The 19,217-nt window shown below is 41.4% G+C and overlaps 1 protein-coding gene across 2 annotated transcripts in view; it reads left to right on the forward strand.

Annotated features, from left to right (window-relative positions):
- CEP43 (centrosomal protein 43) overlaps positions 1–18,907 on the forward strand; it is a 43,108-nt gene extending 24,201 nt beyond the window's left edge. For both annotated transcript variants that reach the window (XM_090042891.1, XM_090042883.1), the window contains 6 exons: positions 5,881–6,101; positions 12,169–12,281; positions 12,966–13,034; positions 14,713–14,752; positions 15,330–15,423; positions 16,571–18,907. In XM_090042891.1, coding sequence (XP_089899017.1) covers positions 5,881–6,101; positions 12,169–12,281; positions 12,966–13,034; positions 14,713–14,752; positions 15,330–15,423; positions 16,571–16,645 — 612 coding nt within the window. In that variant the 3' untranslated portion in view covers positions 16,646–18,907. The remainder of the gene's footprint in view (positions 1–5,880; positions 6,102–12,168; positions 12,282–12,965; positions 13,035–14,712; positions 14,753–15,329; positions 15,424–16,570) is intronic.
- Positions 18,908–19,217: the final 310 nt, after the last annotated feature.

The following is a 19,217-nucleotide window of genomic DNA, read 5'->3' on the forward strand; positions in this document are numbered from 1 at the left end:
ATAACAAGGAATAACGGCCACAAGTTGTTGGAGAGGAGGTTTAGATTAGACATCCGTAAGAACTACTTCACAGTCAGGGTGGCTAGGATCTGGAACCAACTTCCAAGGGAAGTGGTGCTGGCTCCTACCCTGGGGGTCTTTCAGAGGAAGCTTGATGCCTACCTAGCTGGGATCATTTGAGCCCAATTTTTTTTTTTTTTTTTTTCTCTTGCCCTGGCAGGAGGTCAGACTTGAAGATCTGTAAGGTCCCTTCTGACCCTACTTCTATGATTATGAAATCTGGGACCGGGGCACATGCCCTTTCCCATGCCTCCCCTGGGGGTACATGCAACAGCAGGGAGCCACTCCTCTCTTCCACACTACCCCGCTCCTTCCCACCTGTGGCTCTGCCCTACTTCCTCAGTATGGGGACCTCAATCTGCTCCCCTTCCCCCCACACGTTTGCTTACCCACATCCCTCCTCTCTTCTCCTCCCCCCCCCCCCCATTACCTTATCTGCAGGGAGCTACTCTGCACGCTGCCTGGCTGTTTTCCTGGCTACGTCCATGTGTGCAGCCGTGCACATGCACGCAGGACCCCTTGTAGGCTAGAATGTTGCCTGCCTGCAAGAGGAAACCTGCCACTTCCCAATGGAACCCGGGGACCCTGATTGGCAGGGCCTCATGGGCCTATGTGTTAATCTGCCTGGAGATTTACATTATTCAGGTCTATGTGAGAATTGTCAGAATCCTCTTGTCAGGCTACCATTTGTCTTTTATCTGAGCATTTTATGGCTACCATGGAACACATTGGAGGTGTAAAGACCACTGAAAGGCTCTGTGTGTGTGTGTGTGTGTGTGTGTGTGTAATATATATATATATATAAAATAATTTTTTTTTTTAAACAATGGATCAGGAGTTTCTCGGGAGGTTGCATGTATTTTGTCCAACAGTTTTCCTGGTTGGACTGCCTAATAAGATAGCATATGAATAAGCTTACCTTTAAACAGCCAGTTCCCCAGTCTCTTGCATAATTTCATTTTGTACAGTAGGGGTATCATTAGGGCTGAAGGAGGGTGGCTGAGCTGGTCTGTGGCTTGGCTCAGGTCCATGCAATGGAGCTAGAGTATAGGGCCAGTTCAGTGGAGACCTGCATGCAGTGCATACCCCACACTAGCTCCCTGTGCTGCATGCAGAATATGTGCCTGATCCAGCCCTGCATGTGTGTGCAGTGCTTGCTATGCCTGCTCCAGGACTTGTGCTGCATGCAACATGTGGAATGGACCTGGCTGCATGGGTGCTGCGTGTACCCACTAATTATTTATTAGACTTTGTTAGAACCGTTGAATTAAAATAATTTAATAATTTAATTTTAATTTAAGGATTTATTAGACCCATTTATTAGATTTTAAGTTGGTCTAATAAAAGATATCAGATTCACCCAAAGAATCTTGTCTGCGTGCAGCACAGTGTTAGCACCACTGTCTACTAGGTAGAGCTTAGGGATCATTAAAGCACAATTAATACTTAAATGGAACGTGAAATACAAACACAGACAACTTAGTGTCCTAAATCAAAGTCTAACTTTAGTAGAACAACAAGTATCATCTTGGCTTCAACCTGTACCTGGCACAGCACCCCAGGAACCATACATCTCAGTTGTAGATCATTGACAGTTGTTGGCCTTTAAGTTTGCCTGTGTAGGTAGCATGTTTTCCTGTGCTGTCCACACTGATGATGAAGTCAATGCAAGACTAGCAAAAGCTAGTGTGGCCTTCGGCAAACTATGTAAGGTAGTCTGGGACTGCAGAGGCATCAGAATGTCCACAAAACTGAAGGTTTACAAAGCATCATCCTTCCAACTCTCCTTTATGCTTGCAAAACCTAGACCGTTTAAGTGTCATGCCAAGAAACTAAACCACTTCTACTTGTCCTGCCACTTGATCTTTAGTATCTTTTGCAGGCAGCACAAGATTTGGGACACTCAGGTGTTCAGAAGATCAGCTCTCCTGAAACAAAGGGTGTGTTGTTGGTTGGGATGATAGAAAAGGAAAGAAACAGTATGTGAGCCAACTCAAGGTCACAAGCTGTTTGCAAGAGGCAAGGCTAGCTGATATTGCAGAAAACTTCAGATAACAATGAGGCTATTTAGAACTTTAAGCAATGATTACATAAGGCTAAATATAAAAGAAAACTTTAAACAATACTCCAATTTTACCACTCTATAAATAGATGTAACTTTAAAACATAAGATATGACAAACTATCCTAACACCAGTGGGTTTGGGGCACAGGCTCTGTGGCCAGTCCACATAAGGCCCCAGGCCATCTGTGCATGCTGGAAGCAACACTCAGGGCCAGTCTGGTAGGATGCCGCATGCAGAGTGTACCCCACTGGCTCTCTTTGGAGCTTCCCATGAAGAGGAAGTCCCAAAGTGGGGCTGGTGCATGCTGCACACAGTGCAGGGGTCTGGGCCAGCTGTGCACCCTGCATGTGGTACAGGGAGCCAGCACTGGATCTGTGGTGCGTGCAGCACTGTGCTAGCGCAGCCCTGCATGCTAGCTGTGGCATGCACAAACTGCCTGGGGCCCTTTCTAGACTGAACCTAGAGCCAGCATGGGGCCAGTCTGACTCACCCTGGACCAACTCCTTGTACTGTGTGCAGCATCCATAGTGCCAGGTCCAGCCCTCATGCCATACCAGTTCTGCACTGTGTATAAGGTCAGCCTGAGACCCACTGGCTGAATCATAGGACTTCACAGACCCTATCTGGCCCATTGGCTGTATATTAGATATCCCTGCTGTGCACCAAGGAGAATGCAGATCCTTGGACCCATAGACTGCTGTAAGAGAACCGAAAAATCAAAAGCTTCTGAGTTGACATGGTTAGAAAGGTTCCATTAGAACTTATGTTGGAATTTTACCAATTGATCAAAACTAAAATCCATGAATTTTTAAGAGACTATTCCAAAATTATTGTTATACTAGAGTTTTTGAACAAAACTGCTGCAAGAATGTATAATGTGCAAAATCTATACAATTGTTCCCTAAAATTTATTCTGAGGAATGGCTGAACTGCTTTTGATATAATTTTCCAAAATAAAAAAAAATAAATAAAATTGGAGTAACTTCATACTTCAAACCTTGGATGATTTAAGGTTTGGCAAAATTACAAGCCTTACAAGGAAAACTAGACCATCTCAGTCATCACAGCTGCTGTATTATTGAGTGGCGTATGATATAAAAAGCAGCTTTTGGTTTCTTTTTCCTGTCCCAACTCCCCAATCTTCTAGTGTGTTCTTTAACTTGTACAGTGATCATCTGAATCTGATAATCTGTTCTGTGCAGTGTTTGACACCCACGTTTGTGGTCTGTTTTATGAGGGAAAGCAAGAAAAGCACGTAGTGGTATTTGGTTAATTTTTATTTACAAGCCAGCCATCTTCTGGAGTGCTTCTGGGTCAGTCGCTACCTTAGAAAAGGCATCTTAGGACATTCATGAAAGTATGCAAGATAAAGAAAAGTGGTGTCTGTGCAAAACATTATTTGTATACTCTTTCCCAAGTGGAACATGCAAAATGCCTCCAAGATTTAGCCTAATGATAGCAACTTTCTCTGATCGGGTCTGAGTTAACACACTTCTTTATTTCAGTGCTTATTTTGCTAGTGCTAAGTAATTGGGTACCATTTAACTAGGAACTGAGTTCTAGATTTTGCATTTTAATAAAGAAATTACCAAATAGCTATTGCTTTACATTGGGCAAAAAGCCTTAAAGGAGAGTAAGTGATCATACATCAGATCATATTTTTCTCATCTATGCTGGGCTGTCTGTGTATGTTTGGCATAGCAGAACCAGAGATCTGTAACAGGGCCATGTACTTTGGCATTAAGCAGCAGCAGGTATTTATGACCAGGCCCATTGTATCTGCTATTTGCACGCTGACCCTTAGCACATAGGTTTGATGGAAAATAAATGAGATGTAAATTCTAGCAATTGATTTGGAACTTAAGATCAAAGTTCCTTGAACCCTGCTGCTTATTTTAAATTTAAGCTTAACTTTAAATCAGCTTAACCGTCACAGCATACACACGTATGTGAAGCAGAGTTGACGTAAATACAGCACAATAATTAGTTAAGTTGACTTACAAGATGGCTACCACCATGTCAAGGAGCTGTACACGTGTACATTTCTATGTGGCTTAACTCAAGTCGACTTAATTAAGTTGCCTTACTTTAAGTTGACTTAGTACATGTGTTATTTCTGATTAACCTAAGTTCTCAGCCTGCCTTTTCTGCTTATACCCCTCTTTCCTTTTGTTGAAAAAGCAATAGAAATATGAAGAGGAAAATGTAGTGTGCTACAGTTTTGTGTCATTTTAACATACAGGCAATATTTCTATTCAGTGATTTGGGACTCTGAGGAAAGAGAGGCTAATGGAGAAACATATGAGAGGTTCCATCCTGGTTTTTAGTTATGTAGTTTGAGTGATTTTCTTAAATCTATTGCCAAGCTGTCTTCCTTTCTTTATTATGGCATGAAGGAAAAAAACTTTTTCTTTGCTTGTTATTTTTTTAATTTTAATAAATGCAAGTGTTAAGTTTACTTCTAGTGTGAAATTTTGGTGAACATGCAGTTAATGGCTGAATTTGATATCTTGTAAGGTGTAGTTGTCTACAGATTTAAAAGCTAAAGTGTATACTATTTGATCATTTAAGGAAATTGAAATTGTTTGCTTATTTCAGATTTTCTGTTCTTCAGGAGTTCTCTCTGGCTTGAGAATAAAACTACCTTCCATGTGAGGTATTTTCACAAAACGTGACTTCAGTGTTTGTAGGGCTTGGGCTTGAAGTGGGTTGCTCTTTATTATAGAGGGCAAAGGCTGATAATATCAGTTTTGGAAGAAATCTGTTACATTTTGAAGTCATTGACTTTGGTTTTGGAGGGAAAGTTGTGGTTGATCTCACTTCTGCAATATTCTGGTTTTGTGCGTTTAGAGCTCGGTATTCTGCAGTCTGATTCAGTTGAAATAAAATTAGAGTGAAGATGGGAACTTTAGAAGCAGCAGGTCTAAAAAGGAATGAAAAAATTAAAGCAGTGCTAAAATTGCTGTTTATTTCTTTGAGTTTCTTTTAAGCAAGAAAATTATAATGCCCGCACATAGTTTGTAGTCTGTTACTGGAATTAAAGTACTGTTATCAAGGCGAGTTTTCATGAACACACATTAGGGTGTTTGTACTAGTGTAACTAACTTAACTTTGAAAGTAGTTTTAGTTTAACCAACAGTTGTTTTTATGTAGACCACCCCAAATTGTCAGTATTAAAAATATTGTTATTAATTGTATGTTCCAGCAAATGGTGGAACTTACAGCTTTTGAAAATAATATTTATGTTTGGCTATAGTCAGGGCTTGTATTCATGTTTGGTGTGTGGTTTGTTTTTTTCATCCCCCTGCCCCCCCCCCCCCCATGATGTGTTCCTTTTTAGTCAGCTTTTAGTAAGATGGCATGGAACAGAAGTTGAAGATGTACTCTTCATTAATTTAAATGTGGAAGATCTGGCTAGTTATAGACTGCAAATAAAACTGTCATACAAAATTAGTAAATCTTATCAAATTGTAGTAAATGTTTTGCATTATGCTATTTTGGCTGGTTTGACTTGACTAGTAGCACAAGTCCAACAGAGAATGGGAAAAGATAAAGAATGATCTCTCCTTAGCAATATGATGGACTAGATTATTTATAACTATGATAGTTATGGTTAAAAATACTTTTTCCCTTTTTTCTTGGAATTAATTACATGGAGAAGCTAAATGCTGTATATTCTGATTTGTCCTTTCTTAACAACTGCATTACAGTTGCTCAAGAAAAATATCTGTTAAGTGCAATTTTTTTTTCTTTAGGTTGCTGAAGCCAGTGTAAATGATACAAGCATCTCATCAGGAGAAACCAAGAGCAAAAGTAGCATTCACTTTCTGCCAAATGAAACAAAGCTAGATTTGCAAGTACATAACAAAGACTTGAATACCAAAGAGAAAAGTGATCCAGGTGTGGATGAGGATGATGTGGAAGGAGATTCTTTTTTTGATGATCCCATACCCAAACCAGAGAGAACTTATGGCTGGTAAGTAAATAATATTTACAAGATAATGCACATTTCTTTCATGCTCAAAAGGCTTGCAGAATATTCAGGGTTAAGTCAAATTTGCATATAGCCTTATGAAGTGTCACTTAATTCCTCTAACATATCCAGCATACTGAAAAGATGGAGCCTTGCCTTTGCATACTTGCTTGCCAAACATGATGTACAAATCTATGCTGCCTGAGTACTGGTGCTGTAATCAGACCTACAGTAGCTGCATAGTTGGGCGAAGAGAAGCCTTACCTCTTAAGATGGAGCAAAATCTAACCTATATATACAAAGAAGGATTATAACATTGATATCTTGGGAAAGATACTTCCCTGCTTACGGGAAAAAATCCCTTATGAATTGTATGGATCAATGTTCACATTCAACTTTCTCTCTTTGTAGGTTGTGTTTTTGTTTGTTTTAAGAAGTGTATTGTTTTTCTTGGGGAAATTTTTTAAGGTTCTGTGCATTCAGGCACTTGTTCTTGTAGGATCTGATAATAATTGAAAATACTAAAAAAAATATAATCTGCCCATTTCTAACTGTATTAATTGCAGTTAACTGTAATAATTAGTTCCAGAAAACTAAATACAACATATGGCACAAGTGCAAATTCTACGGTTTTAACATCTATTTGTAACCTTTTTATTGTTCAAAAACAATAATATATTAACATAATAATCTTGGTCTTGGGGCTGATTTTGTTCAGTGTCTTTGTCACCGAGTCACAGTTGCTGCCTGTGAAAGGCTAGTAAGCTTCAGTTACTTGGGTAATCCCTGGCCTTTGACCGGGAAAAGGTTTGGTGCTCACTCTGCTCCAGGAGAGACTGCTCCTGTCCTTGCTTAATCTTGCCTGCCACAACTTTGATGGCAAATTTATAGGAGGTATTGTTCGGTCTGGGAACAGTCAATCCTTGAGTGGGAAAAGAGTAGCAAGAATGATCCGAGTCTTGTACAGCACTGTGTCATTTGGGACTGGCCTTAAGGGCACCATTTTTGGAACTCCTCCAACCCCTACACTACCACGTCATACCTCTAGTAATTTAATTACTTTAAAGTCATATCTGCAACCAGCCTTGTTGCTGTAGGTGTCATATTTAGCTCATGGGATACCTGAGAGTCCATCCCTTATAAGCAGGAATCCTGTTTTTCCCTGATTAAAAAAATTGCAAATTCTCTGACTAACCCCCCCCCAAATCTGTAATTAAAATTAAAGTGTCCCTGTTTTCCCCCCCCCCCCCCCCCCCCCCAGCCCTACTGATGCTCCTCATTGCCTGACCGCAGCCCTGCCAGAGAGGCCCCCATCTGCCAGAGCTACAGGGCCAGGTGCCCAGGTCCTCAGCCTCCTGTCCCCAACAGAAGGCAGCGGCTGCTGCAGGAGAAAGGCAGCAGGGGGGAAGCCAGCTCCATGCTCTGTCTGCTCTGGGAGGGGGTAGGACTGGCTCCTGGTTGCAGCTCGCACTCCTGGCAGGCAGTGGGGGACCTGTGGGGGGCCCCCCCCCGATCTGTGTGCAGGGCAGAGACAGGGTGGGGGCACGCTGCAGGGGCATGCAGCAGTGAGGGGCACAACCCCACGCTGCTGCCGCCCATGCAGGTGAAGTGTCGCCGGGGCAGCGTGGAGCTCGCAGAGGCAAGCAGCCCCACTCTGCCCTGCTGCACCAGGCTGCACATGCTGCATTGCAGAGGCCCTGGGGAAGGGCACCAGGGAGGGGAGCATGAGCCCCCAGTGTGCACCTGCCTTGTCTCTGCCCCGTGTGCAAATCTGGGGGGCATGGGTCCCCCTTGCGCCCTGAAAATGTGTGCTGGGAAATTAGAAAACTGGGATCCCTGCTTAGAAGACTAATGAAAGTTGAGCAGCTCAGCTGCTCCTCACCCATCTCATGCTTGGCTTGCTTTGTTGTCTGTTCACTGCTGAACCCAAATTCCTAGGGCTTTGTGGGCTATCCCACCACTGGTGCAGTTGCAGCTGCACAGCTGAGGCTTGTGCTCCCTTTGCGGGAAACGACCAAGTCATGATCAGCTATTTCCTGGCTTAACTGCAGAGCCCGTGTGAGGTTCTGGTCCTGCCCCCTCTCTGGACCCTTACTTACGTCAGCATAGATTGCCAGCATCAGTCTCGCTCCCTGTGAAGCTTCCTGGTTCAGCCAAGTCTAGGTGAGGTACTCACCCCAACTCTTCCGACTTTGCGCTGGTTTGAGTGCCTGGGTAAGTCTCAGGTGCTCGAATGATTCAGGCTGGGGTGCAAGCGGGGTCTTTCTCTCCTTTCCTTTACCAGCCCTGCCACAGTCTTCATCAGTGACCTGGAAGATGGTGCACCCTCAGCAAGTTTGCAGATGACACCAAGTTGCAGGGAGTAGTAGATACACTGGAGGGTAGGATTCAGAGTGACCTAGACAGATTGGAGGATTGGGCCAAAAGGAATCCCATGAGGTTCAACAAGGACAAGTGCAGAGTCCTGCACTTAGGACAAAACAGTCCCATGTACAGGCTGGGGGCTGACTGCTAGGCAGCAGCTTTGCAGAAAGGACCTGAAGGTTACAGTGGACAGTAAGTTGAGTAAGAGCTAGCAGTGTGCTCTTGTTGCCCAGAAGGTTAACAGCATACTGGGCTGCATTGGTAGGCGTGTTGCCAGTAGGTTAAGGGAAGTGATTATTCCCTGCCTTTCAGCACTGGTGAGGCTACATCTGGAGTACAGTGTCCAGTTTTGGGCCCCTTTTGGGCTGTGGACAAATTGGAGAGAGTCCAGCAGAGGGCAACAAAAATGGTGAGGGGGATGGGGGACATGACTTGGGAGGAAAGACTGAGGAAATTGGGCTTACTTAGTCTAGATAACAGGAGACTGAGAAGGGTTTAATAGCAGCCTTCAACTACCTGAAGGGGGGTTCGAAAGAGGACGGAGCCAGACTGTTTTCAGTGGTGGCAGATGACAGAACAAGAAACAATGGTCTCAGGTTGCAGCAAGGGGAGTTTAGGTTAGATATTAGGAAGAATTTTCTCACAAGGAGGGTAGTAAAACACTGGAACAGCCTACCCAGAGAGGTGATGAAATCTCCATCCTTGGAGGATTTTAAGACGCAACTAAATAAAGCTTTGGCTAGGATGATTTAGTTGGGGATGTTTCTGCTTTGAGCAGAGGGTTGAACTAGGTGACCTCCTGAGGTCCCTTCCAAACACTAATTTTCTATGATTGGTATTAGCTTTTTTCATCCGTTTTTATTAATGAAGTTTTGGAAACAACATTTCTCCTCCAGGATTACACAAGCAGGCAAAATGTAATAAGCTATTCAAAAGCAGCTTAAGTTGAATTTATCCCTGAATAATAAATACTTTTTAATTTCCTACCTGGAAATGCTTGAAAGACAATAGATTGAATCAAACATTGCATCCTGAAATGGCATCAAGATAGATTTATGTCACTACCACTTATTAAAATAATATTGATAAAATAAAAATACGAGCATCCAAGAAAATAATCTTTAAGCAGCAAAAGTTGGAATTGCCTAATGCAGGATAAATCTTAATCTATCAAGTGAACTGGGTTTTCCAAACTACATATCTTTAGTTCAGATCATTTCCTTATCTATTCCACATACCTTCATAGACTCTTATCTTTAATACTAGCCAATTGTCCATCATGCATGACAGATTTAAAATAACAAAGGAGCATTTACATGGCCAATCCCTGCTTCCCCTCGCCACCCTTTCACCCTTCAGGGCTGGCCGTGTAAACACTCCCTGCACTGCCACTGCCACCTCCTCCAGCCACTGCCCGCCTCCACCTCCCTTGAGGAGCCGGGCTTCCCTCTGGCTCCCTGCCTCCCCTCTGTCCCCAAAGCTTCCCCCTCCCTGCCATCTGTTGGGTGGGTGCGTGTGCACCTGCCTCTGCCCCCTGGCTGCCTCCCCACCCAGGCCTGCAAAGCCGATTGCTGTTTGCCCTTTTGGCAGCATATGCGTAGTTGACCAAAAATGTTATAGACAGACGGACAGACTAAGCCCTTTATTATTTTAGAATATGACTTCTATAATTAGCAGCCTTTGTAGCAAGTAAGGTGTTTTTTGTTTGTCTAAACTTTAGTAAATGCATTGGCAAAATGCTAATTAATAAGGCTATAAAGAAATTATTTTCAGGGCCGTTCCTTCAAAAAGGAATGTTATGGTGTAGGTGTATCTGCAGTTTAGTAGACGGGTCGGTATTGACCTGGAGGGATGTGGGTAATGGGGTCCCGCGGGGTTCAGTCCTTGGACCTGTACTTTCGGTATCTTCATCAGTGATTGGGATGTGGGTGTGAGGTGTACTCTGTCTAGGTTTGCAGACAGTACTAAATTGTGGGGTGGAGTGTACACTCTGGAGGGTAGGGGACGATTGCAGGCAGACCTGGACGGGTTAGAAAAGTGGGTGGTACACAGTAGGATGTAGTACAGCAAGGACAAGTGCAGAGTGCTGCACCTAGGGCACAAAAATATCTAGCACACCTACTGGCTGGGAAGTGACCCTCTCAGCAGCACAGCAGCGGAAGGGGATCTCCAAATCATGGTGGACTCCAGGATGAACATGAGTCGTTAGTGTGACGAAATCATCAGCAAAGCTAACCGCACTTTGTCCTGCATCAGCAGATGCATGACAAGTGGATTCAGGGAGGTGATGCTTCCCCTCTGTGCAGCATTGGTTGGACCACAGTTGGAGTGCTGCATCCAGTTTTGGGCCACCGTACTTCAGGAAGGATGTTGATAGACTTGGGAGGGTCCAGAGGAGAGCCACTCATATGTTTGGGGGTTTACAGGACGGGCCCTGTGGAGAGACTGGGGGACCTGGACCTCTTCAGCCTCCGCAAGAGTAGCCTGGGAGGTAATCTTGTGGCCACCTACAGGTTCATTAGGGGGATGCAGCAAGGGATCAGGGATGTTCTGTTCACCGAGACACCTCTTGGGGTGGCGAGGAACAATGGTCACAAACTGACGAAGAGCAGGTTTAGGCTGGATATGAGGAAGAACTTCTTCACAGTAAGGGTGGCCAAAATTTGGAATGGGCTGCTAAGGGAGGTGGTGCTCTCCCCTACCTTGGGGATCTTTAAGAGTAGGCTGGATAGGCATCTGGCTGGGGTCATCTGACCCTGGCACTCTTTCCTGCCTAGGCAGGGGCTTAGACTCGGTGATCTGTTGAGGTCCCTTCCAACCCTGGCATCTATGAATATAGGACTCTCCAGCTGGTGTCCCATGGGCTGCCCTGTGGCTTGGAAGAAGTTAAGTTGCACCCCCCCCAGGCTTCTGCTTGGTTGCTCCCCTCGTTACTCTGTCTGTTGTTGCCCTCCAGCATCATTCCTCTTTTCCCCCTGCTTTCCCTCCCCACCCTACTTAGTCTTCCAACATATTTAAAGCCTAAGTGCAAAATAAAATTCTGTCCATAATCATCCTGTTGGATGAGCAATAGGTACCATATATAAAGGTCACTAACAGCTTGGAAATGAATACACTTTGGGGAATGTTGAAGATTAATTTTAGCTTTATTGCACTTTTCATAATGTTATATTCATAATTGAAGTGTTAGCTTAGTATTTAGTATTTCTGTTCCTACATATGAAATTCACGTAAAGTGATTTTAATGTTATGAAATAAATTCATTTTGCTTTAATGTCAGGGGCATGATTTCATAGAGATACAAATTTTGCTAAGCAAATCTCATCTTGGTTATAAAGCAGGAATGGGTTGATATATTTATTTATGCTTGCTTTTTTCCTCCCCTCCCCTTTCTGCTCCATTTTATTTGTGGGGGTAACAAAAGGCCCCCTGATAACAATAGTGACACTGAAGATGTTGCAGGAGATCTGTCTGTAACAAAAGCCAGGCAGCAATCTTTGCATAGGTGAGAAGTGAATCTCTTGCTCAGTACTTGCCTCAGCAATGACCCAGTAGAAATATTTCACCCTTTTTTTATTTTTTAGATTGTAGAATAAATAGTCCCTGCCTGTGTTTTGGTGAAGACAGTATTTCTTTTTAGTTGTTTGCATATTTAAGGACAGTAGAAAAAAGTCACATGTATAGTCTTAATTATTTCCCTCTTTAGGAAAAATGAGCCCAACAAACAAGGACGAAACATAGCATCTCTTTCTGATGTACCACCTCTGAAAAGTGGATTAAGCTCCCTAGCTGGAGCGCCTTCACTAAAGGAACATGACAGTAAGTGGGGATATTTAAGTCCTTTTCTATCTCAAGTGAAGTAGAGAGTACTTTTCAGTTTTTTAATAAAAGAAATTTAGGTATAAGGGTGAATAATAAGCTAGTACTCTGCCTCCTTGTGGCTGTAATGTATGTTACAATGTTTGTTTGTTTGGTTGGTTTGGTGGGGGGGTCATTTCATCATCCCATATTCTTTCAGGCAGTATGATGTAGGAAGGGTCTCTTGCCTGGATTTTTAGCTGTCAACCTATACCAATCAGGATTTGTTAAGGAGGTTTTTTGTGTTGTTTTGTTTTTAAATCAAAGTACCTACTTTAGCTATGTTCTGTGATTTATGTACAAAACAGCTTCATAAAGCTTCACCAGTCATTTTAATTGAAAATAAGACTTAATATTTTTTCACAGACAATGCAAAAATAAATATATTTGGGGGTATTATCTTGGTGGATCAAAGGAAACTGACTGAGTACTGCAATGTGAAAATAAATGACCAGTCTTGCTGCCCTAAACTGGACTGTCCACATATATAAAGTTATTTACCATATCTAAGTGTTTGCACAGTTGGCTTATTGCATATATGGAAAAATGTTACTACTTTTAGCTGGTGATTGGGTATGTTTAAGTAGAGGCTCAATACCAAAGAATAACGTGTTCAATTTATAATTCAGATATTTTTGTTTATAGACTCGAATAGAAACTCTGTTTTGAAAGATCTGCAGTTGGTCAATGCAAAACTTGGATCGCTTGAATTGGGTAAGTAATAGTTGGAGCAAGAAAACTTGAATGTCCTAGTTGCAAGTTCTAGCTCAGCTCCTGAGAGAAATTCTGAGACTCTGAAACAGTGATAACCAGTCAAAACCTTTAGTCTTCTATTATCTGTCACTGGAACTCTTCCTTAAGTTACGACAGTACTGTGTGGTCTGTTATATGGTGCACATAATTTCAGTATACTGTTAGGATGTCTGTATGCCATATAAAACAGAAACAGGCCATTTGATATTTCAATTTTGGTAATAACTTTACATCTTAGTCTGGTACAATGATGCTGCTAACTAGAACCACCAGGGGGAGCCTGAAGTAAGAGCAACTAATCTGTCCTGTAAAGCAGTGGATCTGCATAGAGCTGCTGTGAAATATTGTTCCCTTTTGCTGTTAGTGTTATTTCAGGTACAGTATTTAATTCTTCAGTTGTGTGCATTATACCATAACAGTAGCTGGTTGTCCTTGTTCCCTACTCTGTGACAAATCCACATATTAAATTACTGTTCTCATAGTTCAGAATTGTGTTCTAAAATGGATATTAATTTGAAAATGTCATTTTTAAAAGGATATAGGGGAGAAAGTTTCAAAATATAAATATTAATTAGGTAATTAATTTTAGTGGGTTGCAGTGGGAATTAGGATCATAATTGCACTTGTGCCTTTGACATTTTTAATAGGATGAAGTCCTAATTTAATTGACGACAAATTTACAGCCATAGGATGCATCTACACATGCTATTACTGTGCATGAATAAACTGCAGAGCTTATTGCTCTACAGTTTATTGCTCCTGGGCACACCATTTGAACACGTGCCTGGGAGCAATTAACTGCAGAGCAATAAGCTCCATAACTTATTCATGCACAGCACATAAGCCATCTCAGAGCAGCCCTGGCTGGCAGGGGGCCCTAAAGGCCAGCCTCCTAGCCTGGGGCTGCTGCTCTTGGCTCACCATGCCACAGAGGGACTGGCTGGGGCACAGGGATGCTTCATCATGGGGCTAGCCTGCAGGCAGCCCCCACACTGAAGCAGCCTCATGCCCCAGCCAGCTGGGTCAGTGTTTACATGTGGACTGCTGCAGAACTTTTTTACTTTGCAGCAGGATAGTACTTGTATTTACTACTATCCCACTGCAGAGTAAATTAATTTACATTGGCCTAATAGGGACCCATGTGTAGAAGCTGAGATATTTACTGCACAGTTGACTAATTAGCTGCACAGTAAACATCTTGGAGATGTGCCCAAAAAGAACTATAAATTGTTTGACTTTCAGCTCAGTAGCCAACATCCCAAAAGGTTGGCCTTAACTTAAGGCAGTGATTTCCAGACTTTTTGGACCGTAGAGCACTTGTAACCATCAACATTTCTTGCAGATCACCGTGTACCCTTCTCCTCAAACTTTTAATTGAAAAGCGTGGGTGTCAGTGCAGTTCATGGACAGTGATTTGAGAAACACTGATGTTGATGTTTAGATTCAGAAAAGAGATTGAGGTTAGCTAATTCTTATGTGAACTTGATTTTTTGCCCCCCAGTGTTGATAAGATCTATATTTACTGCTAGTTCTCGCTTATTAGTAAACCCTGTATTTTGATGCAGAAATGTAACTGGAACTTTGCATTTCTTGCAGAGAGAATCTGTTTTCATCAGTAAAATACTTTTTTATTATTTAGGAGCTGGAGATGAAGATGATTATGCTGATGATTTCAACAGGTAAGAAGAAAAATACTTGGGTGGTTCTAGCTTAATATTTAATACATTGTAAAGATGCACAATTACACACTTCTATTAGAACAGAGATAGCTCAATAATATCTCAGTTTGATAGTGCTATCTTCTGTATGTCTTTGAACTTCTTTCAACTTTATTTAAAAAGTTGGAAAACTTTGGATGAACGTGAACACTTCATACGTTACTATCTATAGGATACAGATAAGCTTTAAGATTTTAAGAGAAAATGCCCCTTTGGGAGCAATACAGTGTTATAACTTCTTTTTTTAACATTATAATTAGCATTTTTTTCTAAAGTGGTAAGGAATTCAACATAACATTCAGTGCCCTGATCCCACAGCATAAAGCCATAGGCAGTACTAGAATCTAAATCAGTATTCCTACAGCTTAATTCAGTTTTAAAAATAGATTCTATAACTTAATTTTCTTTTTAAAATTCAGTGTTGAGTGATTTAAATACAAACAGTCTTTCTTTTAAAGTTGTGTGAGAGTAGAGGAGATTATTACACATCAGAAAAAAGTCCAGTTCTATCTACCTAATACTTTTTTCTCTTTGTTAGTATCAGTCACCGTTCAGAGAAAAGTGATGTCAGTATTGGAGAAGATATAGAAGAAATTTCTGTGGAGATGGAAGACCTCAATGCCAGTGATAAAGTAAGGCTTTATTTGTGTGGTCATGCTTTTAATCTTGTGTTGCATAGATTTGTGTCTTTTTTGTAGTCATATTGTACTGCTAGAGATTCTTTTGGCACAAGCAGTTATAGTTTTGCCATTAAACTGTCACTTGCAACCATTATCTTTTAATATAAGGTTGGATAAAATTAACCATATGATCTAATCATTAGGCAACTTGATCTACTGTGTCATTCAAGACTATCTAGATTGAGTGGCTTGGGTCCACAGAACTACTCTTTTATGTCCCTTCCCTCCATCCCTGGTGCTCCAGCACACTGGCTTTCCCCCAGCCTCCAGCCATAGGACCCATCAGCCTCACTGGCCAGGCTGCCCCACCATGTCCCCAGGGGCAGAGACAGGTAGCAGAAGCTGAAGGAGAGCTGGGGAGCCCAGAGACTTGAGCAGCAGGGTGAGTGGTGCCTGGACCAGGAGCCTGGGGGCCACAGTTTCATCCTTCAGGCTGCATATGGCCTGACAGCTGCCAGTTAAACAGCCATGATCTAGTTTGTAGGCATGTAAAAGGATTTAAGTTTGTTGACATTTGAGAAGTTGAATTATTGTCTTTGCCTGTGCAAGTGTTCTTTTACTGTCCCCAATTGAGTTGAATAACTGAGGGAAGGGAACAGGGGAAAGAGATGCTGGCTGTCGTATTTCCACACCTTTAATTTCTTTTGCCCTTTATAAATTAGGAAACTATAGGGTCTTTTGGGGTGATTCTTTTGTAAGTTTCAATATCTAGTCAAAGAGCTGCTATTGCAAGCAGAATTACTATGTTTATAAAATTGCAGTCTGCATGCAAACAGCAGATTTGCTCTCCAAAATTATATCTTTGTGAATTTTTTAAAACTGTTAAAATGTATTTGTTGGAATTTATTCTATTTAATCTGCTTTTTTTTTTCCTGGCCTGATTTACTGTTTTAGTTGATAAAGTAAAAGCATTGTCATTATAAACTGAATCCCAGAAATGTATGTTATTCAACTTCATTGGGGATGGAAGGCTTTACATTTCAAAGAACTTGACCCCTTGGCCCTTAACCTAAAAAGCACCCTTTTTGTAGGACTGCATAACTTCATATATGTTTTAGTCAGATTTCTAAATTTATTCTGTACTTATTTTCTCTTCTAGCTTGACGATATAACACAGGATCTTACTATTTCTCAGTTAAGTGATGGTGCAGATTATCTGGAGGACGTGGCATAATGGGACAGCAGAAATACTTGTGTGCTGGATTGAGGATTCTTGTGGACAGTTATTTTCAGACAATCACTCCTTGCTGAAATGTCCACTTCCTTATATGTGCCTTGTGTTTCAAAAAGACTGCAGGTGTAGAGAGCTCTTACGAATTCATAACAAGAATTGAATGAAATTGTTCATTCCAGTTGGAGTTGAATATTGGAACTTTTGTTCGTCATTTGGTTCAGCTATAACTTTCACACCTGGAGTTGGATTTTCCCAACAGGATGTCCGTTGCTGGCGATGGATATACCAAAATGCTGGTCTATATAAGAGCATAACGGATGAGATCAAAAAAGCTTGCAGAACTTCTACACAGAAATGTGTGGTTTTTTTCTGATGAACTTAATGCTGTTATGATAACAGGCTAACTTTTTTAGCTAACCAAAGCAAGAAAATTCAGAGGTAGCCCTTCAGCTTGCTCCTGTTGACTTTATTGTAGTAAAGAACCCAGTCTGAGTGATACAACATCTGGTAAATTTGCTGTAATTCCTGGTTACTCCAGCCCTACTTTTATAAAAACAGTGGTTAGGACTTTTTAAAAAGTGGCTAGGTTTGGGGAGCTAAACTAATATCTGAATTTTCTGAAAAACAGGCTCTTTTAAGGTGTCTTCACTTAAAGCTCCCAAAATTGAGTGCCTATGCTCACTAGGTGCTTTAGAAAACTTGGCTATAATATTTATTTCTAACTCTGAACTTTCTTGTTCTAGTATGTTTCTTAGACCATTCAGGTTACTCTAAAGTACTGTTCTGTGTGATGATCTTCATTAATGTTAACAGTTGTTAAAATCGCAATAAATGCGTTATTCACTTAATGATCCATAGATTGTTAACAACAAGAGGACCTGGTTAATGGTTTGTGGAGCTCATGTTATTGAGGGTTCTTTATTTGTTGATTCACTTTCATTGTTTAAAATTCATATGGTTTTGAAAATGAGCGCCAAAAAGTCTGAAATCACTAACCTGTCTGAACAGGTTTAAATCCAAATATTCAAAAAGAAATAGTATGCCTAAGACACAATGCACACTAAGTTTTAGTCAAGAGCTAGTTTTTGTACTTTCATTATAAACTCTTGAAAAACAGGGTCAGTAATGGAAATACTGAGTTCCTTTAAATATACTGTCATGCATGGCGCTGCTAAAATATATAGGTCAGAGACATTTGTAATATTGAAACAAGCCTTCAAAATGTGCACTTTTTAACATTATGAACACTGGCTCATTGGAAAAGAAATGTGTAAATGGATAAAGATTACTTGACTGCTTTTTCTTAAAGATTTGTAATTTTATTTCTGGTGAGCTCTTTAATTGCCATCTCAAAACTAGCAATATCCTACAGCACCACCATTGGTTAAGCGTATAGACTTGTTACTATGAGCTGAGTCTGCCATAGACCTTTATGCACTAAGCCAGCAGGCATGGAGCAGTGTTGGAAGGTTATGCTTGTATAGTCTTCATTTAAGAAGAGAGGAGGGTAAGTGTGCCTTTTTATTCATGTGCACCTGAAAATAGCCAGCATAAAACAGCTGAATTAGTCATGGAGTTAACTCCCATGACCTTGTGCCATATTGTAGACAACTTGATTCTCCTGTATTGTGGTATATGCATGAGAAGTCACCAGGACCTTCAACACACAGACCTGAGCAGGAGTATGGAGGAATGGAGGCTGCACAGGCCTTTTATCCCCCTTCTTTAGGCTACTGAGGATCCAAAAGCCAGATCAAGTCCAGATGTTCAGTGCCTCAATGGTTGTAGTTATATGTGTGTCCAGGAATTAAACCCAGGTCTCCCATGTGGCAGACAAGGATTCTCCCACTGAACCACAACAGTGGGTTGCCATGTAGCAGCTGAGCAGAGAAAGGAGACTCTCCCTGCTCAGACCATCCTGAAATCTGTGCCACAGACACAAAGTAGCAAAGATCTTGTAGCATCATACACACCCTATCAGATGGTTTTAAAGTGTGGGAGAGCCTGTGCCTAGACTCCTGTCAATAAAAGGGGGTGTTTAAAATATGTGAAAAAAGAGAAGCTGCATATGCTTTTGCAAGAACTTGTGGGAACACGTGCTTGTACAGCATTTTGAATACATGCATGAACCATTTAGAGACACTTGCATTTCCCATATCTCCAGTAAAACAGAACACTTATGTTCCTCTGTAAGCTATATTGAATATGGTAGTTTTTGTCATCCTAATAGGTAATAAATTACTGGTATATGTTTATAAATTGCATTGTAGAATGTGGCCTTTTTTCCTCCCTTGAACACCAAATTAAATATTTTAGCTGTTAGTATTTGAGAAAATAGGCATTATTCCCCTTCCTCTGGGGGTTGATAAGGGATAGAGAACTTTAGACTATAATTGAAGCAGACACCAAATGTGGGTACAGCTCTTTGCTGTTTTTCCTGTGGTTTTTTTTTTTTTTTCTTTTTAACTCAAATGTATATAATAGTTTTGTTGAAAAATAAAGCTACTGCATTGGCTGGATTCTTAGAGTATCTTATCAAATATCAGCTGCAAAATTTAGAGGCTTGGGTAGG

The sequence above is a fragment of the Crocodylus siamensis genome, chromosome 1 (assembly GCF_052110815.1).
Source record: "Crocodylus siamensis isolate JL-2025a chromosome 1, ASM5211081v1, whole genome shotgun sequence".
NCBI lineage: Eukaryota > Metazoa > Chordata > Crocodylia > Crocodylidae > Crocodylus > Crocodylus siamensis.